Source organism: Phaethon aethereus, assembly GCF_964289735.1.
Source record: "Phaethon aethereus genome assembly, chromosome: 19".
NCBI lineage: Eukaryota > Metazoa > Chordata > Aves > Phaethontiformes > Phaethontidae > Phaethon > Phaethon aethereus.
The window spans coordinates 12239223-12249778 of NC_138595.1; the positions used below are offsets into that span (position 1 = coordinate 12239223).

The 10556-nt window shown below is 56.7% G+C and overlaps 1 protein-coding gene across 1 annotated transcript; it reads left to right on the forward strand.

The window, feature by feature from the left end:
- Positions 1 to 954: 954 nt before the first annotated feature.
- On the forward strand, positions 955 to 2333 carry LOC309411763 (C-C motif chemokine 5-like; the record flags this gene model as incomplete). The annotated part of the gene is made up of 3 exons (XM_082008477.1): positions 955 to 1027; positions 1505 to 1616; positions 2246 to 2333. 3 exons carry the CDS (start codon positions 955 to 957, stop codon positions 2331 to 2333), a joined length of 273 nt encoding a protein of 90 aa, XP_081864603.1.
- Positions 2334 to 10556: the final 8223 nt, after the last annotated feature.

Consider the following 10556-nt stretch of genomic DNA (forward strand, 5'->3'; position numbering starts at 1 on the left):
GTCTGCACAACAGGGTGGGGGTACACGTTTGCACGAGAGCTGCTCCCTCTCCACTCCACGGGCAGGGGAACTTTCTGCTCTGCCTGCCACATCCCACCTTGTACCAAATCCATGCTGGCACATGTGTTTGCCCCATGTCTCTTGGAGAAGATGGTATTTGTAGAGTCAGACCATCGAGTCAGGCTTCCCAGGCAAGCACTCCCCTTTCTGGCTGATGCTGAGGGGAGTTAGGAGGGGTTTGGAGGTCCTGAGCTCCATACTGAAAGCACAGCACTGAGGATTTTGTGTTTTATGGTGCCGGCCCAGATCTACAACCAGTCTCCAGGGTGCCAGCCATGCTTGCTCAGAGTATGCCTGCTGCCCGTGCTGCCCGTGCTGCCCATGCTGCATCTGCACTGCCCCTTGCATCCATCTAATGCATGTCCCAGACCCACCATGGGAGCAAGGACCCCCTGGCTGGACCTGCACTGTCCCCAAGCCGTTTTGAGCATCTGAGCACCTTTGTCCTCAAGGCCTGGGTCCTTGAAAAGGAAGCTGAGTTGAAGTTCTCCTGGTCCTTTGGGGAGGATGCTGAGATGAGTTTGATGAGTACTGCTGTCATGTGGGCGAATCTAAGTGTGAACCTGCTGCTCAAGGGTGGTTTCATATCCTGCCTTGGTCAGTATAGCCCTCATGCGGGTGCCGATTTGCTCAGACTTACCTCACCTCACACAAAGGCTATTCTGGTATTTCCTAGACCTGCTGCTTCCTTTTTTTCAGCATTTCTGATGCAAAGGTGCCATGACATCAGCTCTGTTACGCTTTGGAAACTCCAAGTGTTTGGCTTGAAATCTGACTGACAGGACTGGGCCACCGTCGCTATAAAAAGCAAGGACTGAGCCAGCACCTCACATCAGACACAGGAGGAATCTGATCTGGTCCTGCCTCTGCCCTTGCAGCTCATCTCTGTCCATAATGAATGTCTCTGCGGTGTGCCTCTCCATCATCCTCGTTGCTGCCCTCTTTTATCAGGCTTCTCCTGCTCCAAGTGAGTACAGCATCCCTCTCTGCTCTCTTGGGGTGGATTTTTGCTCCGACTGACCATAATTTTGAAGCAGAACTGGAAAAAGTTAACTGCAAAGGTTGGAAACCTGTGGAAAGCTTCTCCTGCTTTCTTGGGACTGCTTCCTTTCTAGCATGCTTTTATCTTAGGGATGAATTTTACTGGTAAAGTATCAAAGTTTTCAGGTTTCATCACCCCTGATTTTGTTGCCAGGCTTTAAGAGTGGTCCCAGAGTGACTGAAGGGATTTTTATCATTGGAAGTGAGTGCAAAACATTTAATGAGCAATCCTAGCAATTACTTTAATTAAGCTTTGGTGTTCACAGCAATTTTTTTCTGACTTTCTGGGGAAACAGGGAAAAAAGAGGGCTCCATAGCTGATTAAGGAGATTGTTGCCCATGCTCTCAGCTGGGGAATGTGATTAATTGATAGACTCATGCTGGCTTTCCTGGTCTCTTCCAGTTGGGGCTGACACAACTGTGTGCTGCTTCAGCTACACCTTACGAAAGCTGCCCCAGAGCCATGTGAAGGATTATTTCTACACCAGCAGCAAGTGCTCACAGCCAGCAGTTGTGTAAGTACCAGCTCCTGTCCTGGGCTATCAGGAAAGGCTTTTCCAGCCTTTGGGCTCTTTGCCTCCTATCCAGCGGGGCCAAGAGCATGGTGGTGTGAGGAACCACACCTGGAGTAAGGGGAGGGGGCAGCCACCACAGGTCCCATGTGCAGAACGTGAGCACTCATCCTCCTCAGCCAAGATAAAAACGGTCTCCTTGGTCTGCTTGAACCATCCTGGTGCTGGGAATAAGGTGTGGGAAGGAGATCCTTGTGTGGCCAGCAGGACCTCCCAATGGTGGTGAGCCCAATGCACATAATGTGCCACCTGCAAGACTTGCACCTGACACGTCAGCCGCCCATGCGCTGCGTCCAGGCTCACCTCTGCACTGAACATGGCCAGGAACGTCTGAGCATGGGGCAGTTCTTCCGGGGGACCTTGATCTCTCCCTGCCCTCTGGGTTTTAGCAGGCTCTGCAGCCCCTGGTGCTTGGGGGTTTGTGGGGTGGGAGCATGGAGGGGGAATGATCCCCTTGGGAGCTAGCCCTGATCACAGGGTGGGTCAGCAAGTCCCCAGGAGTGACCCAAGGCTCTCATGTCCCCTTCCCCTTCTGCGGCTCAGCTGTAATACCTCCCTGCCTGACTTGACAGGTTCATCACCAGGAAGGACCGGGAGGTCTGTGCTAACCCTGATGCCAGGTGGGTGAAGGAATACGTGAACACCCTGGAGCTGCAGTGAGTGCTGGGAGCTGAGAGGTCTCTGCCCTGGACAGTCCTCCAAGACCATCCAGCAGAGTCTTGGCACAGACCTAGAAATCCTGCTGCTGAGCACTGGGACCTGCTGAGCCACCTTGGGACCCCTTTTGTCTTGCAAAGGTGTCATTTGTCCATTACAATTTAGCCACCTTTACGTGCAGCTCTGATGCTGGGGACCTCCTGGCCTTGCAAACCCAGCTTGGCATAGCCTGCTGTGTGACATGTGGCTGAACTGCCTCCTCCTTGTGCCTCTGCCGCTAGAATGGGAGGGGGATTTTATGCCCAGAGCTATTTGTGGCAAGTGGTCTGTTGAAATTAGGTATGAGCGCTGCCACGTAAACCCAGGCTGACTTCAGCTGGCTGAATTTTGCCATGGAACGGTGGATGCCGTGAGTAAGGTCTGTCTCCTTAGCAGAGGAAGTGGTATGCTGGTTAATTAGAGGATGCTCATTGTGGAACCACATTGTTCAGCCTTGCTCTCAAAATGCTGTCTCTTGCTGGTGCCAAAGAATAAAGATATTTTTCTCCCTGTGTCAACTCTGGAAGATGTTGATCCCTTCTTGCCTGGAAAAATGGGGCCAATAGGTCCCCACTACAGCCATTTGGGGAGAGGCAAGGGGAAGACACCAACTTCCCAGCTGGAAATGCCTCAGCCTCCTTAGCCCTAAAAACCTTCCCTTCTGCATCGCATCCCTGTTCCCAGCACGGCTCCAGCACCTCCCGGGCTCTGCGTTGCTGCGGAGCTAGCCCTCTGCCCCAGCCCTTTCCCCCCTCTCATCAGTAGCCAAGGGAGCTGGTGGAGCGGGATCCGCTGGATCTGACACTACGGGTTTGGCAAAGGGATGTCTGGAAATCACAGGGTGGGTGGTGCAGCGGCATCTCTGCGGTGAGCTGTGCTCAGCTCTGGGTACGCTCCGTTAGTGCACCAGTTATCTGCTCTTCTTAGCTGCTTTGGGAAGGAAACCTGAATCTGGTTGAAAAAAGCACAAGAGATCTTTTGCACCAAGGAAAACCGACAAAAACCCTTTATCAGCTAACGGTGCTGAAGCTCTGCAGGAGGGACATGGACCTTGGCTTTCCAGGCTGTCTCCATCTCTCCATCAGAGCAGTCAGAAGCAAAAGCTCAGAAGCTTTTGTATCACTCCTTGGCCATGACTATTCCCACCTGGCAGCTTGTGCATGTCAAATCTTCACCTCCCAGGACATTTTCCCCCACAAAATGAGCTATTCATCACCCCTGGCAGTAATTTCTCAGGCCCCCCCTCATTGCTAGCAACAAATGATCCCCCATAATTAGGGGCAAGTAAACCAGCGTTTTGCCAGCCTGCAAAACACCCCCAAGCCCACTGATGCCATGGTGGTCTGCAGATGTTCAGGCTGTCTCCTGTTCTCCCCGTGTTCACCACCACCTCTCCACAGGTCGTCTTGTTTATTGACCGTGTTTTCCTACTACAATTCCTTATTAACTGCCTCAAAGTCTCTATTTCTGGCAGGAGCTGAGGCCACAGTTCTCGCCCGACGCCCCGGGGCTCCCTGCAGCCTGGGGCTGTATTCCCGGCAGCAGCTGCCTGCCTGGGTGCAGGGAACGGGTACAGAAACCTCGCACAGCCCAGGGGCACAGGGGAGGCTCTCAGTGCCCAGCACGAGGGTCCCCAGAGAGGAGGGGGCTGTCCCAGCCATGACAAGGGGCCTTTGCAGCCCTGCTAGACCCCGGTCTGCCAGGCTGAGCTGGTGGAGGATCCTCCCAGTGACAGTAGGCGGTGGGGGGAGTCCCGAGATGTCTGTGCACCAAGAGCCAGTGCCACAACCCGAACCGGTCCTGTCCCCGCATCCCAGCAGGCCTCCTGCCGCCTGGGTGCTGAGGGATGGAGGGGGTCCCAAGGGTCCCAGGGATGGAGGGGGTCCCAAATGCTTGATGATGGGGCACAAGGTGGCACAGGCTCAGGCAGACGGGGATGGCTGTCCCTGAGGATGGGGAAGAAGGCTGTAGGGGAGTGGAGGTGGGGGCTGAGGGGTGGGTGCAGGGCACCCTGGGGTGCAGAGGGTAGAGGGGCATCAAGGAAGTGCAGAGAGACAAGAGGCAGGGAGCTGGGAGGCTGGGAGCAGAGGACAGGGAGAGAGGAGAGGGAGGATGCAGCAGAGGAAGGGATCCCAGCGCTTAGGTCTGGGGTGTGAAAGGCCCTGTTGGTTTGGTGGGATTTACAGGCACAGGGGCTGGGGGCCCACCCTGGCAGCAGCCTTGCAGAGTGAACAAAGGCCTGGCAGGAGGAGATGGGGGACAATGTGCTCCACAGGGAGCCAGGGGTCAGCTCCACCCCAAACCGGGGCTCACAACAGGCTCATGGCTGGGTCCCTGCACCTTCCCCTGCGCATCCAGGGGTCTGGGCTGTGGAGAGCAGGCTTTGAGGGTCCCAAAAGGCCCACTCTGCTGGGGGTGGGTGGGAAGGGGAAGCCTGTGCACCAGGGAGGAGGTCTGTCTACGTCCAAGCTTAGTGATGGAGAAAGGCATTATGAGCAGAAGGCTTTGCTCCTTAATGACAGCGTGAAACCATGTCTACAGAATAAGGGTGAAAATTGCCAATTAACAGCACACCTGAAATGCCCCTTTCCTCAATGAGGGATGCCCCAGAACAGCTCTCAAAGGAGCCCAGGTGGTCTGCCGGCCGGGCAGGTAGCTCAGCGCCGGGGGAGAGGTACAAGGTTTTGTGCTGGATCCCTGCAAAGCAGCTGTGGCACAGCCTGCTATGGCGGGAGGGAAGCGGGGCCTTGGCACGCAGCCTGGCAGCGGAGGGAAGCAGGGAAGGGATATGAAAGCAGCCAGGTCCTCCTGAACGCACGAATAATCAGACAACGCTCAGGGTCGTTTGCTTTCGTACAGTGGCTCCCTGAGCTCTTCACAGAAAGCTTCTAAGCATTGCCATCCCTCCCCACAGCTGGCGCGTACGACGCTGAGGCATGAGGTGGGCTGATGGGGCCAGTGCTCCCCGCTGGGGCCACAGGTCCCAGCTCCCTGCCCTGTGGACCGTGACAAGCGAGAGGCGAGCGATCCGCCACACCGAAAGCGTTCCTCTGCAAGAGCAGTGGAAGCAGCTGGGGCTGGCCCTGGGCTCCCAGGGGACAGAGCTGGGGCACTGGGGCACCAGGCCGGGGCGGCCATCTCGGTCTGTCCCCGCAAAGTTCACAAACGCCCTCACCCAGCCGGTGTCAGGGTCAGCGGAGAGGACTGGGAAATCTTTGTGTTGGGCAAGGGACGCACCACCGCAGAGTGGCACCGGGTCACGCCAGGGCTGGCAAATCTCCTTTTTGTGACCGTTGTCCGGGGTGGAGGCAGCCAGCCAAGGCGAGGTGCTGCGAAACCAGAGCAGGTCCCGGGGCCAGACTCCCGGCTCTGCCTCGGCTTGCTGCTGGCTCCCACAGGCCAGGAGACGGACCACAGGTCCAAGTGGCAACTGCAGAGGGTGTGCTTGGTGTCTCCTGGGGCAGGCACCTTCTGGGTGTTTCTCTGCACAACACCAAACACCTTGCCCGGGAGCACTTTCTCAGCCGTGCTGGGGTGGCTGCACCCCACGGGATACCAGGAATAACCCCCCAGCCTCCCTCCACTGGGCTCATCCCAGCATCAGCGTGGGCAGGTCCTTCTCAGCCGCCTCTGCCACTGGAAAGTATCTCTCCTTGCCAGGACTGAATGATGGCCAGTCCCAGATAACGGCCTGACAAACCCCACTCTTGGTCTCAAGGGAGAGAAAGGTTTTGTGGGGCTGAGCCAAAGGCTTTCTGCATGGGCAAGAGCCCACACCCAGACAGCTGCTGGCTGCTGGCACCTGCTGGTGGTGTAGAAACATTCCTTCATGTGTTTCCTGGAAAGCTTCTGCCAAGTGCATGTGAAGCAACACACAGCTGTGTCAGGGCTGGCTGGAAAAGATTTGGGGTGCAGGACTGAATCCACACGACCAGGAGGGGATGCAACATGGATGCGTACAATCAGCCGTGTACGACCAGCAGAGAACACACACTCCCCATGGGCCATTCTCCAGACCAAGGATTCAGAGCAGGTCATGCCTGTTCCTCAGGAATTACAGGTCACCAGCATGAGCTCTTCTTCCTCCAGGAGAAGAAAACGCACCAAAAGACAGAGGTGGATTCACCTGGAGCAGAGCAGGCTTGGGAGCAGAGGGCAGCTACAAGGAGAGCAATGAGGGCAACCAGAGAGTTGTTTCCCGTCAGGAGATAAGCAGACATACAGGCCATTTCTGTGCTCAGCACCGATCCAACCGGTCCTTGCTTTCCACAGGGAAGCACTGGTGATTGGAGGTATAAATGGGTAGTTTAGGAGAAAGGCTTTCTGAGTGACGTGGAGCTGACAGAACATGGCCAGCATAGGTCAGAAAGACAGAACTCAAAGAGTGTGACTCATGAGGCCAAGTTCAAACCATCAGCTCTCAGAGCTGCAGGGAGAGGTCGTGGCAGGAGGCACGTCCCTTGATACAGCCAGTGCTTCATCAGCGATACCTAGAAATAACAATTGCACCCCTCGTGTTGAGAACAACGAAGAGTAAGAGGAGGGGAGAACTGCCCTGAAGGGGTTGATGGAGGGGAGACATGGCAGCCATTGCATCTGAAGGTCTGCATGGCTCACCTCCCTTCCCAGGGCTTCTCCCAGCCTCAATGGGAAAAAGGGGACAGCAACAGGGTTCATGCTCTCAAAAAGACCAGAGATGACCAGGATACCAGGTCCAGCTAAGCACGTTCAGCTGTGGGCCAAGCTTGATGCTTGGTCTTCCGACCTTCGGGTGCCTTCTGGGCATTAATGAGCAGCAGGCAGTGAAGGAAAAGCCTGTGATTCATGAGGTGCAGCAGAGTCAACATGTCAGACCCCATGGGAGCAGCTGGGCTTGGCTTTTGTCCACCTCTGTAAGCACACAGAAAGCCTGATGGCTGAGCACTGGTCACCTTCCAGCAGGCAACTGGGGAGCTGAACTCTTCCCTTGCCTCTTGGCTTGACTCTCATTCCTTTGGCTCATATCTGGTTTGTGAAGCGCTAGGACTTGCTGAGTCCTGACTTGAGGCTTGATAGCTGGCTCCACACTTGCTTGTGCCCCATGTCCTACAGGCAGTCTCATGGTCGAGCCCATCCCACCCCATTTTGCATCACACATGCTTGCAGAGCAAAGGAACCTTCATGAAACAGAGTGTTGGGCTGTCAGAGCTGACACGGAGGTGTTGGAGCCAGGGACCGATGTGTAGCCGAGCCATCTCTGGGAGATTTCTGTGCAGCAGGCAAGAAAGGACTGGTGCTGCCCCAGCTCTCAGGACAGGACCATCAAGAGCAGCTGATACATCCCCCGGGTTCAGCAACATCCCTCCCTGCAGCAGCTCTCCTGGCTTGTCCATGTGTCCCCTCCTGGCTGCCCTCCCCTGCCCAGAGCTGGGAGGCTGCAGGCAGGCTGATGGCTGCACGCTTGACCCTGGAGTGATGATTCCTCCCTTGCTCTTGCAGACCCCGCCACAGCGCTGCTCCCCACCAGCCCCAGCCCCAGGGCCAGCGCGGGAGCCGGCAGCATGGGCAGGCATGGGAGCCCTGGCGGGGCCACCACGTCCCCCACGCAGGGGGACCTGCCCTCAGGGTACCCGGCTCATGCCAGCGGAGACGGTCTGGGGCGGTGTGGAGCAGGGCTGCTGGAGCTTCAGGAAGGAAACCGAAACCAGAAAGGCCGGAGAGGGGAATTCCCGCACGCGCCTGGGCTCCCAGCCGGAGTCTGTCTGGAGAACAGCTGGCTGCAGCGCTGAGCAGTCCGGCCTCTCCAGCCTGTCCCCTGCACCCCGGGCCTGGGGCAAACCTCAGACACCCCCAGCCTTCCCGCTCACCACCACATCTGTCCTCTGTCCCCTCACGGCGCACGGAGCCCCACATCAGGGACTATTTTGGGCTCCTGCAGGTCTTCTGCGGCACCAAACTCTGCTCCTCGCAGAGCAGAGACCGAGCGTGGGGGATTTGGGATGACCTCAGGGGTAGAGGAGACCCCCAGCACCCACTTCCCAGGTTGCTCGCCTGCCCGCCTGCGGGCAGTAGCTCCTGTCCCTCCACCTCGCCATGCGGTCGCCACTCTCTGCTCCCATGTTCCACGGCACAGCAGGGAAGCTCTGCTCAGGATACACCCTCTGCAGATTTTTTCTCTCCCCCATGATGGCAAGGCCCGGCCATAGAGTGGGACAAGATTTTTGCAAGCGAGCTGACCCACCTCGTCCCCGCTTGGACCTGACCCTCTCTGCTAGGGCCCCGCTGTGCCAGGGGAGGATGGGGCCTTGCCAGGGGTGAGCGAGAGCCTGTGCCTTTCCCAAATCATCCTCCCAGCAGAGCGGGCAGGAGCCAGCCCCGTGGAGCTGGAGAGGAGCCCTTCACGCGGTCTCCCATCACCAGCACCATCTCCTGGGACACAACGTGGTGCCTGGGCTGGGTCTGCCCTTTGCTGGGATGCTGCTCGCTGGGTACTCTGTGAGCCCTCCTGCCTGCAGCCAGCGTCCCAGTCTGGAAAACACAAGACTAGAGGGAAATCACAAGACAGCAGGGAGGTGCTTTCCCAGCCTCAGGGTTGCCAAATCTGATCTATAGCTGCAGGAAAAAATGAAACAATAAGAGAAAGGTTTTTTTTGCATTAGGAAGAAGAGATACTGACAGGAACAGAGTGGCTGCAAGGCCAGGTCGGCGCTGGGTGACCACTGTTGGGGACATTTCTTCTCAGCGTGCAGAAGCAGAGAAGTCTGAGCATGACTGCAATGGGCAAACTGTGCCCAGCACTGTGCTTTTACCCTTGGGACCTGCTCCCGCTCGATCATGCTTCCAGGCAAAGCCGCATCTGCTCGCTGACTACAGCCAGAAGCAAGCAGGTTTGCTGGTGGCTGTACTACCCCTGCAGCAGAGCTGAACCCTTCCCTTTGTTTTACTGGTGGGAAAGTGAGGAACAACCCCCACTGGGGTGGTCAGAAAGAAAGCTGGGATTCCTGCCCAGCTCCAGGCAGTGCGGCCGGGCCTGGCAGGACCGAGCCACACACGAGGGCTGGTGGGCAGACATGTGGTGATGTCTTGGAGGAGTAGATAGGTGGGAGGAGAGATGCCGCAGGGCCGCTGACAGTGTGCATGTGGGTGCCTGTGGGATCTGTGCTGGGAAACGCTGCTGCTTAGCTAGCAGAAATGGCTAGCAGGGTGGGTATGGGCAGGGAATGGGCCCTGCTCTGCAGCCCAGCGCCCTCAGCGTGAGGGTGGACGAGCAGCTTATGTGCCCTGGGTACCTGCCAGCTCCCAGGGCAGCCCCAGCACCGCCGCAGCGCCGTGCTCTCTGCTTCCTCCCATCCAACCCTGAGCTGCTCTCCCTGCTCCCCTCCCAAAGCCCCTGGCACGATTTTACCCCTTACAGCAATGTGTCCTGTCACCACCCTGTGCAAACACAGCATACCCTGGGACCAGTTCGGGGTGCAGCGTGTGGGGCTGGGAGCAACAAGCAAGCATATGGGATGTGCCTTGGGGTGTGTGGGGAGCATATTCCTGCATGTATAAGGCCCGTTATGTGTGTACAAACATGCCTAATTCTGTAGAGGATGTGGAAGGTGAGGGTTTATGTGGTGGGGGAATGATGTGTGGGAGGATATTCGTATGTCTGCAGTACGGAAACTTTATGGGTTTGCCTCAAACCATTTCCCATCATCACGTGCCATATAGAGTGTGCAGATAGGCTCAGGGTGAGGTTCTGTCGCTGTGCTGGTGAACACCACGTAACAGGACATAAAGGGAAAAAGAGGGTTTTTATCCAAATTCTTTATTGTCTAGAATCATGATTTCGCACCCATCATCCAGTGCTGAGACTCTGAGCCACGCCCCCATAAATAGCATTATTATCCACACGATAATTTCTTAAATAATTTAAAATAATATAAGAACAATAGAGGTGAAGTCCCATGGGCCTTCCCAAGCCACAGGAGGAGGTTTCAGGGCAGAGGGATGAGTTTGCAGACTGGTCTGTGCAAGCCGAGGGCAAGTAGCAGCACCCCAACTTGAGGTGTCTCGTGGTCCCCCTCGAGCAGTCCCGTGGAGCCACTCGCAGATGATGTGGGCTTGTGCAGCTCCTGTTGCCCCAGTGTCCTGCTCCATCGCAGGAGCTCAGGATAATGTGATTCGTGCATGACAGCAGCTATGCTTGCCATCTTGCTTTGC